Source organism: Mustela putorius, unplaced genomic scaffold (genome assembly GCF_011764305.1).
Source record: "Mustela putorius furo isolate JIRA1106 unplaced genomic scaffold, ASM1176430v1.1 tig00000421_pilon_pilon_pilon, whole genome shotgun sequence".
Lineage (NCBI taxonomy): Eukaryota > Metazoa > Chordata > Mammalia > Carnivora > Mustelidae > Mustela > Mustela putorius.
In genome coordinates, this window is record NW_025421375.1 from 3278487 (window position 1) to 3297187 (window position 18701).

General features: G+C 38.4%; 1 protein-coding gene across 3 annotated transcripts in view; it reads right to left on the bottom strand.

The window, feature by feature from the left end:
* The window catches only part of TTC39B (tetratricopeptide repeat domain 39B), a 129391-nt gene that overhangs the window by 24489 nt on the left and 86201 nt on the right, over positions 1-18701 (bottom strand). For all 3 annotated transcript variants that reach the window (XM_004765728.3, XM_004765737.3, XM_004765736.3), the window contains 9 exons: positions 17595-17662; positions 14591-14655; positions 7715-7820; positions 6260-6325; positions 4706-4814; positions 3800-3867; positions 3649-3708; positions 1840-2001; positions 1132-1223 (listed from right to left, as the gene is read on the bottom strand). In XM_004765728.3, coding sequence (XP_004765785.1) covers positions 1132-1223; positions 1840-2001; positions 3649-3708; positions 3800-3867; positions 4706-4814; positions 6260-6325; positions 7715-7820; positions 14591-14655; positions 17595-17662 — 796 coding nt within the window. The remainder of the gene's footprint in view (positions 1-1131; positions 1224-1839; positions 2002-3648; positions 3709-3799; positions 3868-4705; positions 4815-6259; positions 6326-7714; positions 7821-14590; positions 14656-17594; positions 17663-18701) is intronic.

The window sequence follows — 18701 nt, forward strand, 5'->3', positions numbered from 1 at the left end:
TCAACTGTATCTCAAATGTAGCATGATGTCTTACCAAATTATCACCTTCTGGTTCTTTAATGTGCAGTGCTCCTTCCTGCAACGGGGTCCTCTCTTGTGCTATTCTCTTGGTCTGAAACTGCACCACCACAGCTTCCTGCTGCCTCAGCAGCTCCTACTCCACCTTTAGACACCATCTCAACCATTACTGCCTCTATGTGCATATCCATATTTCTCTTCCCAGTGGGGAATTGGGGGCACTGTGGGTAGCATTGGTGATGCAAGTATTATCAGCTTCTGGCTTGAGAATTGTCATCCCAGTCACCAAAAGAGGAAAGAATACTAGGTTTGTCCAGGAAGACTGAACACGGTAAGTTTAAAATGCTTTCAGGGTGCCTGGGTAGCACAGTTGGCAGAGTGTCACACTCTTGGTTTTGGCTCAGGTCATAATCTCGCAGTCCTAGGATCAAGCCCCACATCAGCCTGGGCCTCTCTCTTCTTCTCCCTCTGCTCCTCCCCACCCCTCTCTAAAATAAATCAATAAAATATTTAAAAAATAAGTAAATAAATAATTTTTTTAAATGCTCTCACATCTCCAAGGAAAGGTGACAAATGGGAGCTAGCTGTATGGGTCAGGAGCTCAGTCAGGAAGTCTGAACTAGGATTTAAACGTGGACTGACTAAGATTTCCTAAGGTTGTGGCCCTAAGACATCAACCTTCAATAGCTGATAAAACAGGATGAGCCTACAAAAATACTGAGAAAAAATGGCAACAAGGGCAGTAAGGAAAAAAATTAGTCATGTACTACAATTTTGCCATTATTTGTGTGATAATTTCACTGACGCCTGATTCCACGACAAGGTTATACATGCCACATGGACAGGAGCCCTGCCTGCTTATTCAACACCTTACACGGGACCCTTCACACAGCAGGTGCTCAAAAACAAGGATCAAGAGGATGGGTGGATACTGATCTAAACACAGTTAAACAGAGCAGTTCACAGCAGACCTTCTCTGAGTGTGGTTTTGAAGGGTGTCCGCATCGAACGAGTAGACATTAAAGAAGATATGAAGGTCAAGTATGGGAGAACACTCAGGGGAAAAGAAAGATATATTCAGGATCTTCATTCTAGCAAGAGTTCCTGGCTCACCTGAATAAAGACACTACATCCTCTTTCGTTGCTATGACAGCCTCCTCTGGAAGCATACTCAAAATTGCAGCTTTCAAGAACACATACGTTGCCTGGAGGAAAAGAAGAGAAGCAGCTAGTTATAGGGCATCTCTAGGTATGTGACATTTCTCTCTTGCAAGTCGGGAATGACCTACAAACCATCTAGATGTAACATTTAAAAGGCACTAAAGAAATAAAAGGAAATGAAGTCTTAAATTGCTGGTTCCTATTGAGAATAACACTTTTCAGTTAATTTTGGCCATTTTCCTATTATACAATGGTAGCATTTGGGGGCAAGAAAATACATAGAATGAACAAGAAATCATCTCATTTCTCCCAACTTCTCACAAACAGTTCAGAATTAATTTTAATTCTTGTGAAAAGCCTCCTCACCAAAGCATCATAAAATCTACAAAAAAATTATCAAGACTGCTTGATAATTTTTTAAATGTAAATGCATTTCATCCTCAGAGATAAAACCTCTTTGTTGACAAGGACTGTTTGGATGGTTGTTAGAGCATGTTGTGCTAAGGACCGTGCTTATAAGAAATAGGTACCTAATGCCTACTGACAAATCCCTAAATTGAGAAAGGAGGTTGAAGTCATACTTCTGAACAGTCCCAAAGAAAAAGCATCCTGGACACTTACTAGCAAACAGATAACAGCAACAAAAGCACAGCATTTTACCTTGGACCATTTACTTTCTTTGCAAAGCAGATCAGAATAATAATATGCCTCCATCCAGTTTTGTTGGAATACATATATCCACATCAGCTCCCAGTAACAAAGATGGTGAAATTGTTTCCATTCTTCTTGAACTGAAATGCATTTTCGAAATATCTCTTGTGCCTATAAGTCAATTGCATAAAGCTGATCATCCAGATATTAGACAAGGAGATAATAACCTAATGGAAAAATACATAAATCACTTTGTACAAGAACAACAAAAGCATTTCTCATTAAACCACTCAATGTGATGAGATATGTTCCTTTCCCTACATGAAATGATACAATTAAGTTCTGCCTCTTGCCCTAGCTTCGTAAGGGGGCTGTGGCACTTTATCATGTGGCAGTGGTGAAGTTCCTTCCCAAGGAAGATATAAAATACAGAGTTCCTTTACCAAAGAACTGAACATAAAGCCAGAACTCCCAGAACTTAAAATATACCTTAAACAAAGTTAAAGGCAAACTGGGAGAAGATATTACTACATCCACAACTCTCCAAAATTAATCCTTATCAACAACTATTTAATAAAATCCATATAAAAAGGACAAACAACTCAATGGGAAAACTGTCAAAGATATGAACAGATAATCAGAGAAAAAGATAAACACATGATAAACATACACATGAAGAAATTTGTAAACTGAAAAACATGAATTTAAAAATTGGATTCTTGGGGCACCTGGCTCAGTCAGTTGAGCATCTGACTTTTGGTTTTGGCTCAGATCATGATCTCAGGATCCTGAGATCAAGCCCCACGTAGGGCTCCACGCTCAGCACAGAGTCTGCTTGACCCTCTCCCTCCCACTCTAGCCCTCCTCCATCCTGCTCTTGCACGAGTATGTATGTGCTCTCTCCCCCTCCCCCTAAAATAAATAAATAAAATATTTTTAAAACTTAGATTATGTTTTGGTTAGGACATGGGCAAAAATACAACAGATAATGTGCAGAGTTGGCAAAGTGCATTGGAAACAAGTATTCTCACATCTTTATAGGCATGTAGATGGAATAAATTTAGTTATTAACCTTAGTTAGAAGGTCAGCTTGGCTAGATTTATCAAGATGCAAACATCTTTGACCTACAAATCCTGATGATCAGAATCTGTGCATGGAAACATACACATAAGGATGTTTACAACAGCACAGTTATAGTAGAAAAATGTCTATCAATAGTGGACTGCTTCACTAAGTACCACATATCCTCCTCATAGAATGAAATCCAGCCATCAAAATGAATGAGGAAGATTTAGATATACTGACCTGGAAAGAAATCCAAGATGTAAGTAGGGGGGAAAAAAATCAAAGAAATATATATATGTTTGATTTCATTTGTGTAGAAGAAAATTATTTGTGAGTATACTTATATGAAAAGCCCCACAGTTGTCTTTTTCAAGAGAATTAGTGAATAATTTCCTTTGATGAGGAGTATGTGCAGTACAGTGAAGTTAGTATCTTATGCAGGGGAGAGATTTCAAAGTCAATATGCAATACAGAAACGGATAAACTTTCTGAAATTCCTTTAAAGGTGCCCACTTGTATTCTGTATATTCTACCCCTAGCTGCCTCACGTACTTAATGTGTAAGTAATAGACTGTATTCGTAATCTACGTAGAGTAGGATACACACATAAAATTAAATTGGGGCGTTCTGATAACATATTTTGTCTACATTTCTGTCTAGTGCATATAGCTGAATTTACTTCTGTTGAATGAGTATGACACAACTCCACCTGACAGACAGCTCCCCAAGTTACTCCCCCCACGATAAATTACCTCCTCCACATTCCCTTTCAGCAGCTCTATCCGGGCATGATAAAACAACATGAGGGAGCCCTGGGGAGAAAGGAAGCAGACAGACTGATCAGTGGTCAGCCCTTCCTGACTGCTTATGGCTAGAAATATGCACTTGAAATTCTAAGCATACATTTGGAAACTGCTGGAGGAAGGGCGCGAGGAGATTCTCTGCTTCCACAACATTCACTTCTCCTGTACCTAGAAATTCAATAGGAAAAGCCTCAGTCTTCACGAAATAGGGGAGACACATAAAAGCAATTCTCCACATATTAGTAAATTATAGCAAACACCTATTCGTGGAAAAGATAAGAACTGTTAATTTGGCAAGACAGGGCCTTCCCATGACTTTAGTTTAAGAAAAGCTCTAGGACCAACTAATTCTTAAAAATGGAGGGAGCTGGGGCCCCTGGGGGGCTCAGTCATTAGGGTCTACCTTCGGCTTGGGTCATGATCCCGGATCCTGGGATCAAGCCCTGCATCGGGCTCCTCGCTTGGCAGGAAGCCTGCTTCTCCCTATCCCACTCCCCCTGCTTGTGTTCCCTCTCTTGCTCTCTCTCTCTCTCTGTCAAATAAATAAATAAAATCTTTAAAAAAAAAAAAAATGGAGGGAGTTATTGTTGAGTCCTAACTGGGTTTTCCGGTTATAACAGCAATATTAACTTAGCCAAAAATTTAATTCTCTACTCAAAAAGATATCTAATATGAATATGCTAAAACAAGTCACCTTAAATTTTACAGAATGTTTTTAGTGGAGAACAGATACAAAATAGTCAGGGAAAGAAAACCTCCACACCCTCTGCCAAATGTTACTATGACAAATGTCACTATTTTTCACCTTGACTCAAAAAAAAAAAGAGAGAAAAAAGTAAACAGATACAGACTACTGGCTCTTGGTGATTTTCTTCCTAATTGTTTTAGTGGAAAAATAATTAACATACAACGTTCTGTTGGTTTTGAGGTTACAATCTAAATTCTTTACTTACTCAGATGAACGGTAGTCAACTTTCTATGACATAAAACATAATCCAGTCCTTACCAAGTATGAGGGAGATGTAAGTATGAAAAGCTAGTATCGTTAGGCAGCATAGTGGAGATCTCATGCTTCTTCCTGATGCACCTTCCCGTAGCTGCAGGAGGCCCAACTCCTGTGGGAAGCAAACGCCTTTTAGAAGGAGAAAACATGATTGACTCAAAAGTCACATTCAGACACTACAGAGGCCATGTTCTTGTATCTCCACCCTCCAAGAAGGTGGAGTTTACTTTTCAAGAGCTTAGAACAGGGACAATGCCTGACCAGAAACAACTTTACATTTTAAACTGGCATGAGATAAATCTCACAAATTTTTTCTTATTATGTGATTCTAGGGAAAGGATAGAGGTACTTCTCATTCCATAGAAATGTTGAATTTCTCTTATAAAAATATTAATTTATTAAAACATCTTGAGGATCAAAGTACAATGCATTATGGTGGGTATGAAAAAATAGAGGGTTTTTTTAAAAAACTTTTAAAATTTAAATTCAATTAATTAACATATAATGTGTTACTGGTTTCAGAGATAGAGGTCAGTGGTTCATCAGTCCTATAGAATACCCAGTGCTCATTACATCACATGCCCTCCTTAATGTCATGAGCAAATACAGGTTTGTCTTCAAAGATCTTTCTATCAAATAGGGAAGACACTACATGAGCACACGGTTGGACTAGAATATGATGAATGTCATTAGAAAGATGTATGGTTCTGAGTTAGGAGTACATAAGCCTCACTGGGAGAGAATAAGGGACAGATGGAGGAATAGCTGACATTTATCTCAAACCTAATGTATGGAGAGGCTCTCACAAGAACTAGGCTGCTGGTTAGGGAGGATATCCAAGATATAGGACAGGAGAAGCACAGAAAACAGAAAAGCACAGGACCAATGGGGCGAGTGGGTGTGTGGGGTGGGGAGCAACAGCTTCAAATATTTGTTCTCATACAGTTCTCCAAACCTGCCCTCTTCACTAATAGGGATGGCTATTTCAGTAAGGCAATCCTGGTAATAGCATATTGAGTGTTAGGTTTAATTAATGTTATACACTACAAAAACAGCCACACAGAAATACAATGAATGAAACAGGGAAAACAAAATTTCCTTGCTTAGTTTTATCATGAAACTTAAACAAGTGCAAGGAAACCTAAAACACCATGACTATTTTTGACCCATGTGAATCATAAAAAGGTAGACATGGAAATCTAGCCTAATTTCCCGGTTTTACAGAACACTCTGGTTGCTAAAAGGTTAAGGAAGCATATTTTAAACACACAAGAGTACCAAAGTCCAGCAAGTAGCCATGTTAGTAACATAACTTTTAATCCCAGAACTTAGGTAACAAAGATAAATAAAAAAAAAAAATTAGCTTTCAATAGAAAAACCATCGTAGCTCCTGAAAAGCATGATCAAGACCCCCATGACTTTTTACTGTCCTGCAAACAAATTGTCAATAATTGTCAGTTATAATTGCTAGTTATGAAGATGTGCTGCACTGTCCTCATATTCAGTAAATAATGTTTTATCTTTCCCTTCAAAATTAAGATAAAATTAAATGTGTACCCTGTTTCCCGAAAATCCTATAAATTCTAGCAGTCTGATAATCCGGGCTGGTAAAAGGGAGAGCATCTGCAAGAAGAAAAAAAAAAGTCTATTTGTTAGTATATCTATCTACAGATAAATATTAACCTCCAAACAACTTAAAGGTTTCATGATTCAATAATATGAAATATTAGAACCAAGTCTGAACCACTTTACATATCTCAATCATCATATATTGCACATACGGTTAATCATCACTTGTGAATTAATTTCACTTACCTAAGACAATGAACCTAAAAAATTAAAAAACCAACCAAACAAACAAACAACAAGAACAGCAAAATCCCTGCCCTTTTCAGGACGCTGGAGAGAATACTTGCTCCTCTTATATGCAGTGATGAAGTGCTAAGAAGGGAATCCCTCAGTGCCCACTTGCAAACAAGACCCCTTTTTAACATCCTTTTCCAGAAAGCGAGGCTGTTGAATTCTGCATAATATGCAGGCACCACCTAAAAGTGAACAGCACGGCCCTCCAGTTACTTTCTAGAACATCCCTGGGGAACAGTGGGGAGGGGAAATCCAGGCAGGGTAAAAGCAGGTCACCCGCTTGTTCACTTTGCCTAGAAGGAGAAATGGCCATGTGTGTGATTCTATACAGGTTCATCGGCTGGAGCCAATGGTTTGGCTGTTTGGCTGGACGGTCAGGGACTTGGAAGGAATATCATTAGAATATTAATGACAAGGAAGTCTAAGGAAGAGTATAAACCTCTCCAAATGAGCAAAAAACATGGAGATATCTGTGTTGCAAGTGAATGTTCACCAAAGCCCGACATCAGCAGAGGAGGATCTGAATAATCAAGGGAATAGGATGACCCGTGGTGACTGCCAGCCGGCCTCTTTCCCCAGACACCCCTACTGCTGACTAATTGGGCTCATGAACAAAGTGGCCACGGTGATGTACACAGTCATGTGTATTGTTCCCTTTATCAATGCATTTTCTCATTAATTACAGTCAAACCTTAATAAATTTCAAAATCTCTAAATAACATATTACAATTTGACAAATATCTATTCAAACTTCCACCTCTCTCACAGCATCAAAATCATGCCTCAAGATACATGATTACTGCCTCACCTTTTTCAATTCCAGAGCTACCACTGCTAAAGCCACGATATTTCTGATGTGGAAATGGAACCGGATTCCTTGCTCCTTATTACCAAAAATGTTGCCAGTCCATTCAGCAGGCTGCCTGCTTCCCCTCCTGTACAATCCAAACCTACTCTAAGCATGTGCAGAACTTTACAACACATACTGGCCAAATCTACCACTGGGTCACAACACAAAAAAATGCAATCCCACTGTAGCCATTTGTCAACCAAACCCAGGCAGATGTTCACACACCATAGAGAAGGCACTGGAAACCTTAGGTTCTGTTAAAAAAGCTTCTGGCGGCTATTTTATAATTATTTACTTACCAAATTAAAGGCACCTATTCCAAGCTTGACACCCCCTTCAAATTCATAGAAAAACTGTTGTTCATCTTTATTCTTCTGAATTACATGCAGGATAGAAAGACATTCTCTGGATTGGAGAAAAAAGTTATCACATAAGTTTTATTATGACTCTGAAAATTAATGTGAAGTCAAAATTCACACGGACATGCTGTAAGATAAATGCCATTAGCCAAAATGCTAGGTGATTTTTCAAAGAGGCAACTGTGCTGAGTTTAACCTTAAAGGCTACTTGGGTAAATAGTCATGAAGGAAAAACTAACACACCTATTTCTTCCCTGTTTATCAGGAGCAATCTTCCTGGGCTGAAACGAGACAGGGTTCAAACATCAGCACGCAGGACTCCAGAGCCCCAGGACCACAGGGCTGTGACCTCACAACTTTCCAGCAATGTCTCATAGAAGACTTCCCAGGGGTGCTCCATCCCTTGGTTCCTGTGCATGCTTAAGCAACCCTACTTTCTACCGAGTATCGGAGAAGCTACTGCCAAAAAGATGTGAATTTCAGTGTGATCACCATGATCTCAAATAGACCAGATAAATTAGAGCTTGCGAGTAGGAAAGACTGAAAAAGGACAGAAAATTCCATCACTGCACCATTTGTCTTTCTTTTTCCTATTCCACCCAAGCAATTCTTTCCTTTTTCTCATTTTAATTTCTTTTCTGTGCCTTTCCCCCCTTCCCTTCATGTCTTCAAAAGGCAAATACTTATTCAGAGAAATGCAAATTAAAACAATGACAAAGATATAAAGCTTGGTAATGAACAGGAATTGCTTACCAAATTGACAAATATTTATTTAAAGGTATTAAGAAATAACCAGATATTAGGTATCACCTTGTGTGATATCCATGGGATATTCTGCAGGACAACTGGCTTGGGCTTTTCAACAACAATCATGAATAGACAGATGGTTCTAGAATAAAAGATACTAAATGGACATAAACATAGGATGCAGGAGACAGTCCTGTGCTATGTCCTGGTACAGACATACCAGCAGTAAAAGAAACCAGGAAAACATGAAAATAGACTCAAGTATTACGTGAAATGAAGATTTATTCACATGGAAAAGCAAAGATCATTAACTGAAAAAAGCAGGTTACAAAAGAGTATGCACATTAAAAAGTATACCTATCTTTAGATTCGGACAGAAAATATTCTGAAATAATATATACTCAGTTTCGCAGACATCATCACTGTGTGAAAAGAATATGGATTCTGTATGTTAATAGCTGCTCATCTACCCTCTCTTATTTTCCTAAATATATGTGTCATTTTCATGATAATAAGAATTATTTTAATTTTTTTTTAATGGAAAACCAGTGCTGGCAAAGGAAAGAACAAATAGACATATTCATCTACTTTGGTAAGAGGTGGTTATAGTATGGAGATTGGCAAACTATGGGAACATAAGCATGTTCATTCATTCTATTATTGTCTATGCTTATACCACACATAGAGTTGAGTAGCCACCACAGAGATCTTATGACCCACTAAGCCAAAAATATTTACGATCTAGCCCTTTAAGAAAAAGTTTGCCAAGCCAATTATTTTTGAGAATGATTTTGCAATATATATCAAAAGTCTTAAACACAGGTGTACCTTTCACCCAATAAATCTAATTTTATTCTAAGGAACTAGCAAGGATAAACACAAAACTTACTTATAAGGAGAGATACTGTATTACTATTTATAATGAAAATGTATAAACAAGCTAAACTGGCAACAACAGGAAATTAATTAGGAAGAGAGTCACATGAGTGCATATATTTATACATACACATGGGTGGTGTACCCACATAATAGAATGCTACATAGCCATTAAAATCCATGAACTAAAAATATTTATGAATATTTGACCTAAATTTGTGACATGAAGTGAGAAAGGAAATTTCAAAATGACATGAAGAATATGATTTCATTACATAAAAAGATAGTTATATATGCTCATTATCATGCATTAAGAATGTGAAAATCAAAATATCAACAGGATGGCAGGAGGTAGAAATGATTTTCAGAATTCTTTTCATTTTTAATCAAAAGATAAATGTTCTATGTTCTGATAATAGATGATTGTTATAAGATTTTCAAATAATATGGAGAAAGTGTAAGTGACCTGCATGACTATCCCACAGAGAGATGGTCACTGCTAACAGCCTGGTACATAACCTTCTAGGTGGTTTTACGTTTTAGTAAGAATGCAAAATTTAAAAACCACAAATGGGATCATATAGTATATACTGTCCTATGGGTTGTACTGATGATTTTCTATGAAAATGCATGAGAGCTACCTTATTTTTTAACAAGTGCATATTTTTCTATTTTATAATTTCTTTAACTAAATTCCATTAAGAAATATTTACATTGTTTCCAGATTTTCCATATTATAAACAATGTTGCTAAAAGTATGCTTGTACATTCATCCAGTACTTTTCCTACATCAAGTACTGTAACTATAGTTAATCTATCACAACTATCTTTAGGATAAATTCCTAGAAAAGGGACTTCTGAGATCAAAGGTGATATACATTCTTAATTTTGATACATATTGTTAAAATATCCTTCAGAAAACTCTATCAGTTTAGATTCCCACCAACTTATGAGCTACTAACACTGGCATTTACCCTGAATCATTTATCACATTTCCATTTGTATTTTTTATTATGTGTATTTCGCCCGATGAAAACTGAAATGCTTATTTGGCCAAGTCAGTCTTTTTGGTTCCTGATTTTATGTCACACTCAAAAAGGCTTCTGAAATCGACATCATGTATCTACTGATACGATACACTACTGAAAACACAGTATCACTTGTATGGTATTCTTGCCATAGATGCAAAATCTGGATGGAATCATGAAGAAACATTAGATTAGTTCCCACTGAGAGATATTCTACAAAATAACTGCCCAGTATACTTCAAGAATGTCAAGGTCATAAAAATAAAGAAGGACTGAGGGACTCTTCCCGATTAAAAAAGACTGAAGAAAGATAACAACTAAATGCAACATCCCCAATCCTGGATTCAATCCTGGACCAGAAAAAGGATATTAGTGGTACAATTAGAGAAATCAGAGTAAAATCAGTGGAGTAATTGATACTACTGTGTCAATGTTAGTTTCTTGGTATTAATAATTATTACTGTGAAAAAATAATTATCACTGTGGTTCTATAAAATATTAACATTTGTGACTCTGAATGAAGAATACATAAAAATTCTTTGTAAAAATTCTGAAGTTATTTCAAATTGAAAATTTTTAAATAAAAGTGTAAAGGCTTTTGTGTTTTAGGACCATAAAAATATTTTCCTTCTGTTTACAATAGTCCCATTTTTAAAATATTTTAATATTAGAGGAGCTGGGTGGCTCAGTTAAGCATCTGACTGTTGGTTTCAGCTCAGGTCATGATCTTAGTGTTGTGAGACTGACCCCTGCGTTGGGCTCTGCTCAGCACAGTCTGCTGGAGATTCTTTCACTCTCCCCTCCTCTACTCCTCCTGAACATGCACACTCACTCTTTTTATCTCAAATAAATAAATAAAATCTTTTTTTTAAATTTTTAATATTAAATCTACATGTAATTTATTTTTATGCTCTTTTTCCAGAATGAAGAACCAATTTTCCCAAAAAGTATCTATTTTTCCCACTATTCTGAAAGAGACCTATGCATACATAGGAATTTCACTATTTTTAATTCCCAAGTAAATGTCTGTGTGTATGTACAAAAGTAGATGAGTGCACACACTGATACGTTTGTGCCATTTTAAGACTACTTGAATTCAATCTAGTTTTTAAGTTCTGATGCTTAGAAAAGCAATTAGCTCTTTAACATCCTTTTATTATCATCTAAAAAGTATTTCTTTGTTTTCTCAAAGATTTTATTTATTCATGAGAGACAGAGAGAAAGAGAGAGGGAAACAGAGGCAGAGGGAGAAGCAGGCTTGCCACAGAGCAGGGAGCCCAATGCAGGACTCGATTCCAGGACCCTGGGATCACCACCAGAGCTGCAGAGCTGAAGGCTCTTAACTGACTAAGCTACCCAGGAATCCATAGCATCTAAAAAGTATTTCAAGAGGGGTCTTGGGTGGCTCAGTCAGTTAAATGTCTGCCTTCAGCTCAGGTCATGAACCCAGGATCCTGGGATCAAGTCCTGCAACAGGCTCCTTGCTCAGCGGAAACCTGCCTTCCCCCTGCACCACCCTCTGCTTGTGCATGTGCTCTCTCTGTGTCAAACAAAAGAAAAAAAATTTTTTTAAGAGAAATGATTTCAAGAAGAAAACTAAAAACAATAGTCAATTTCCCAAAACTAGAAAAGCAATTACCTCTTTAACATCCTACCTCCTACCTCCCCCTACCTCCATGATTTTGAATAAAATATAATTTTATGAAATCGCTTAGGGTAAAATTATCTCTTAAGATACTAAATCTTGGTTCTGCTCTCACTAATGGGGATCTGCTTTTTTATTCTTTTAAGATTTTATTTATTTGATAGAGAGAGAGAGAGATCACAGGTAGGCAGGGCAGCAGGCAGAGAGAGAGGGGGAAACAGGCTCCCTGCTGAGCAGAGAGTGCTCCCCGCTGAGCAGAGAGCCCCATGTGGGGCTCGATCCCAGGACCTGAGCCAAAGGCAGAGGCTGAACCCACTGAGCCACCCAGGCACCACCACCCCACCCCGCCTTTTTTGTTAAGGTTTTATTTATTTATTTGACAGACAAATCTCAGGACCCTGAGATCATGACCTGAGCCGAAGGCAGAGGCTTAACCCACTGAGCCACCCAGGCGCCCCTGGGGATCTGCTAATAATGATACACATACTAGCTTATATTAGATTAACTCCCCCCCCCCAGATAACAATTATAAGCTTTGGAATTTGAATATACATTTAAAATGCATTTTCAGGCACTGGAAAGTGAAAACAAAAAGTAGTAAAAAACTGGAGAAGAGCTGAACTTTGAAAGGTAGGAACATCTCTCACACTAGCTTTATATTTACATGGCTAGTCAGCTGAAGGTACTCTTGAATCCACTCAACGTGGGGTGCCTAGAACTGACACAGAAAGCCACAGTCCTATTATTGGATCATCTGGGTGGCTCAGCTGGTCAAATGTCCAACTCTCAGTTTCGGCTCTGGTTGTTATCTCATGGGTCATAAACTGAGCCCCAGGTCAGGCTAGGTGCTCAGTGCAGGAGTCTGCTTGAAGATTCTCTCCCTCTGTCCCTCCCCCCATGCTTGGGCACACCTCACATGCTCTCGCTCTCTCAAATAAATTAATAAATACATCTTTATGAAAAAATAATTTGACACGGCATTGTGGGGCTTCTAATATATGTAAGTGTGGTATCAAAGAATAGTATAAAAGACAAATGGTCAGTGAAACTATATTTTCACAAAGTTCTTATATTTTATAAGAACTTAAGGGCAGGAGTATATTAACTCTAAGCTAACTGTGATAAGTTAAGAAGGATATTATAATCACTAGAATGATCTTTAAAAAAAATTAAAGAGGGCTACAGCTAAGAAAACAACAGAGTGATTACACTGGTAAATTTATATTTAAAATTTTAGTAATGCAAAAAAGGCAAAAAAAGAAGTGAGAAAACCAAACAAGGCAAGAGAACAAGAAAAATGGTAGCCACAAGTATAAACATATCATTTGTCATACTGAATAAAAAAGCAAGACCCAACTATAAGCATCTTTAAGAACTGCAATTTACATATAAAAACAAAGATAGGTTTAAGGAACAAGAATATGTCATGCTACACTTAACACTAATTATAAAAAAGCATGAGTGGCTATATTAATGTCAAACAAAACAGACTTCTAGACAAATATTTATTATAAGGAGTTCAGTAGAGACATTTCATAATGATAAAAAGGTTAACTCATGGGGTGCCTGGGTGACTCAGTGGGTTAAAGCCTCTGCCTTCAGCTAAGGTCATGATCCTGGGGTCCTGGGATCGAGACCCACAACGGGCTCCCTGCTGAGCAGGAAGCCTCCTTCTCCACCACCTTCCCCCCCACCCACCTGCTTGTGATCTCACTCTCTCTGTCAAATAAATAAATAAAATCTTAAAAAAAAAAAAAGGTTAAGTCATTGGAAAGATAAAATAAAACATATATAAACCTAATAACAGAGGCTCTAAATATACAATGCAAAAACTGACAGAACTAAAGAAAGAAATGGGTGATCCTGAATCAAAGCTGGAGGTTTTTCACTCTGTGAGCAAATGATAGAGCAACTAAAATCAGTAAGGATATAGAAGATATGGAATACAGAATGGTCCATCCTAACTGAGCACTTAAATCACTACAGAAAATTCTATCAAGCAGTGCTGCTCTATAGTCTGGACCAAAGACATACCTGTAACTTTAAATATATAAATTGATATTAGAAGAGAAGAAGTAAGATTATATAATTAGAAATTCTGTCAGTACCTTTTTTCCAGCTATTTTTGTCCAGTTTGCATTTAAACTTAAATTCCGTTGTCCTATAGCACTGAATACACACACAGTAAGCCAAAAAATCAGTGCATTTTTACGAACACCAAATAAAGACTAGTCATACTTTATGAGAATTCTGAAGTACAAATTTGACAGAATACAAGAATCATTTAAAAATGACATCTTAGGAGCACCTGGGTGGCTCAGTGGGTTAAGCCTCTGTTCGGCTTGGGTCATGATATCAGGGTCCCAGGATTGAGCCCCGCATCGGGCTCTGCTCAGTGGGGAGCCTGCTTCCCCCTCTCTCTCCGTCTGCCTCTCTGCCTACTTGTGATATCTCTCTCTGTGTCAAATAAATAAGTTAAGAAAAATTCTTTAACAAAAGATATCTTAATTTTTAACTTACTTGTATATTTGGTAGCTTGTCCTAATTTTGAGTCCACCTTTGATGAAGTTGATCATATTTTCATCCTGAAAATAATTCAGTTAAATAATCAGATCATTTAGCAAAAGATTCTTACATGTTAGTTATATATTTGTGTGATTAGAACAAAACTCTATCTTTTGAGGACATAATTTTTAAATTAAAACATTCTTCTTGCTTTACATTTGCAATGTTCTTTTGCAATTTTCCTTCCAACTTAGATGGCAATAAAAAGAATACATTTTAAGCATTACTTCAAGCAAGTAATTAAGGAAGTAATCCTTACCACTTAGTGGCCAAATATGTTAGTCCAAATCTACTGTGATAAACATCACCTAATGCAGAATTTTCTTCTGGGTTCAACAGAATCCAAAATGGGTGATTTAAGGATATTCTCTAAGGACAAACTTTCCAGTCCATCACACTTCAGGAAATGGGCTGATGGTTCTTCTTTTGCACAGTACTTTAGCATTCAGTCTATTTAACACTGTAAATGTCATTTACATAATATTTCTAGAACAAAATTATTGATCTGGATTCTAAACTGATTGTCACCAATACACAGTTTTTACTTTGGAGGGAAAAAAAGTCATTTCACTTTTCTTTGCCTATGGTCATCAACCATAAAGTGGAGGCAGAGGGCCTAAATGAGTACCATTTTCAGGTTCAGCATTCTAGGATTCCAAGAGAGTTGCTTAATAAATTATATCAAAACCTGCTTAAAAGAAGTTAATCTAACAGTGCTAATGGAGACAGTCCCATATTTCACACTTCTGAGGAGAGTATTTTTCTAGTCTATTGATAATGGAGAGAAACTCTGAAATTTATTTCCTGTGGCATCCTTCTAAAGAAGAGGAAAATTTGCTTTAGCTTACAATTTTCATTAATTATTAAATCTTTAACATTTATATTATTCTAAGAATCAATAAATGCAAAATTCACATGCAACTTAAATGTTTATCTTCTTATTTTAAGGAATCTTATGATTACACAAGTTCCAAGATAGGCCAGGAAAGAACTTCCTAAGTCACATTAAAATCTGCCTCAAATAACAATATTTCGTGTCATGATTCACCGAATATTTACTGAATGCCTATTTTATACCAGGCATCTGAATGAAACATCAGACAAAAGCAATACAAGGTGCTAAGGGCTGGAATCATGCACACAGATGGAGATATGCACAGGATGTCAGGAGAGCGCAGAGCAGGGGTGGGGGTGGCATGGAGAGGTCCATAGAAGCTTCCTGGAAGCATTGAGGCTTAAGGCACAGAAAATAACTAGGAAGTGGCCAGATTAAGGAAGGCAAAGCAGATGCGGATCTTGGGAGCCAGAGAAAACTCAAGCAGCAGGAAAAACAAGAAAGCATTAAGGATCATGGCGTGCTTGGCCACCTGGGCTTACAGAAGTCAGCGCTGCCACAGAAGCTTCTACAGAGACAGAACGAAAGAAGAAAGCTACCGCTACCCATGCCACTCAGGTACGCAACACACCTGTCAGTAGCATCTGAGGACATGGGTAAGAGGGGGGAGGAGGGAGTGTGGGCAAAGACATCAGTTTAGTTTGAAAAAGCCTCCCCCCGCCTCCTTGCTGATATTCTGATACGGAACCACTGCCATAGTCCCTGAGAGCAATTCAATGCTATAGCACAGCAATGACATGGTGACAGCCTCATCTCTGAGAAGGCACTCAGCAGCACAACGGACAACGAGCAGGACGTTAAGAGAAATTAGAGCCAGAGGGTCACTAGGTTGCTGCGCTGTGTAGAGAAGAGCTGATGAACACCCCCACTAGAACACCCGAGAAGGAAGAGGAAGAGATGCCCCCGCTAAATGTTCACAAAGTCAAAGAAACAGGAGCATTAAACTGGATACAGAGGCATGAGGAAGAGGGAGGAGTCTTGGCTATCTCCCAGATGTTTAATTGCAAGTCCCCACAATATAAAATATGCCTTCAAATCCCAGATTTGATTGTTATAGCCCCATTTGGAAAAAACATCAGAAAAACTGGGGGGCCTCTGTGACTAGCATTATGTTTACCGAGGCATTAAGAATGTGGTTTTCAACCAGACTTCATAATACATAGGGTTTAAGGAAACAGGGTCATAGACCAGATTGGTTCAATTTTACCAAACCAGAATCCAACCTAAGAAGTCCATTTCTAGGAGAAAAAAAAAAAAAAGAAAAAAGAACAGCAACTCTCAGTACAATGTAAAACATTGTGATTGAGGAAGAGCTTCAATTTTACAATTGCATTTCTGCCCCCTTACAATCTTGACCCCACCTCTACCCCCAGTGTAACCATCACCGCCACCCATGGGGCCTTAATGTTAAAATCCATGTTTCTTAGAGGCGCTGGAAGATTCAATGTTAGACAAGGCACTGGTTGTAACAGTTCCTAGAAGTCAAATTAAAATGTCCCTTAAAGAAAGGTATTCATGGTTTGATTTAGTGACTTTTTAAAACTGCTCTTCCAAAGGAAGAAATAAAAGCAAAAAAGGGGCATGAGAGTAGAAGGAGGGGAGAAAATAAAATTGGAAGTATGGATGAAAAGCCTGGTGCTCCAAGCATGCATACCTGAGCTTTGCTGAAGCATCTGGTGAAAGAAGGGAAGGGGCAAGGATGAAGACGCCTCTTTTGCTCAGGGCCTGTAGCCCTCTACCATTAGCAAATGCACAGAGGGATAATCTCACACCTCTCATACAGAGAAGCATCCAGAAATTCCGTGCAGTAGCTGCAAAACAGTCCCTTTACAAGGCAGTGGTTCCCAACAGACTGAAATTCGAAACAGACTCCAAGTGCATTTGAGTAGGAACAAAGCTCCCTGGGGTCATTTTTCAGTCCAAGTTTATCAGAACAACAAGTATCTTCCATTACAAGTCGAAGTCAAAAGAACTGAAGCACGGACATCGAATGAGCCCCATTTTTCCTATGTAGTACTGGCAGGCTTCCCCGGCGTTACTGATTCGAAGCCAAACATTTATTACCTGCACAAACGTGAGTGCTGCTTTCTGTAGGAGACACTCGGCATAACAGATTTCGGCATGCATTTCCTCTATTAAAAACAAATAAAATGATATTAAGGAAAATCCTATGTCCATAGTAATTGCTCTGAGATGTTCAGGAAAGACTCGCAGCTCCATGAACCCAAGAGAGAAATCTAGGTTGCTTTGGTACTTCCATAAAAGCAGAACGATGACCTCGGTTCTCAGTCCCTCGGCAAGATTTTCCTAGAATGTGTAAAAGGATTTAAGGAAGTCATCTTTGGTCCCACTCAAATATAACCGCAAAAAGTCAGGGGCTTGGCGCCAGAGACCCAAACTCAAGCTCACAAGAAGAAACCAAAATTTAAAAGCACTTAAAAAAAAATCACTCTGTAACTTAATAGTAACACAGAAGTTTAACCCAGTTAGAGAGATTGAAAAAAACTATCTTAAATCTATGAATTCTAGCTTCAAAATATGCAGGTATGATCATCCTGGCAATGACTAGACACATCATTGACTTAAGGAGAAAGAGGCAGTGCTCTGGAGCTCTGTGAACAAGTATGGCCCGGCATCCCCAATCATGACTCCTCACACACCGAAGACATGATCTAAAAAGAGCTCACACTAGCACAATTCCAGGCTATTTTGATCGCTGAGCTATCTAGTGCAGGAACGAGGCACTCACAAAAGGGACTCTGTAAAGCTATGTATATCCCAGGGACATATGGAATGCCCCAAACACATGGCCGGGCTTCCCAAACAATACCTTACACTTGCAGAGACTGGGGTGGGAGGGAAATCTTTGCATTTTTACATAAACAAAATCAGCAGATTCCTGTTTTATCCATGGGATGCAAACTGGCATTTTATTTAAGTAAAGGAGCTTGGGGGATTTAACAGCCCGGATTGGGGGAAAGGTTCTGCCGCGTCACGGGCATCCACGTCTCTGCAGCCGGACACCTCGTTCATAGTCTAGCTGGCAACGTCTTCACTTCACAGCTGAAGAATCAAACGAGGAGCTGGGCAGAGCTCACTATGGAGAGTAAGCCCTCGGTTTTTGTTAACTACTTTCTCAGAGACTACTGCCCTTGGTCCACGTTGGGCTTT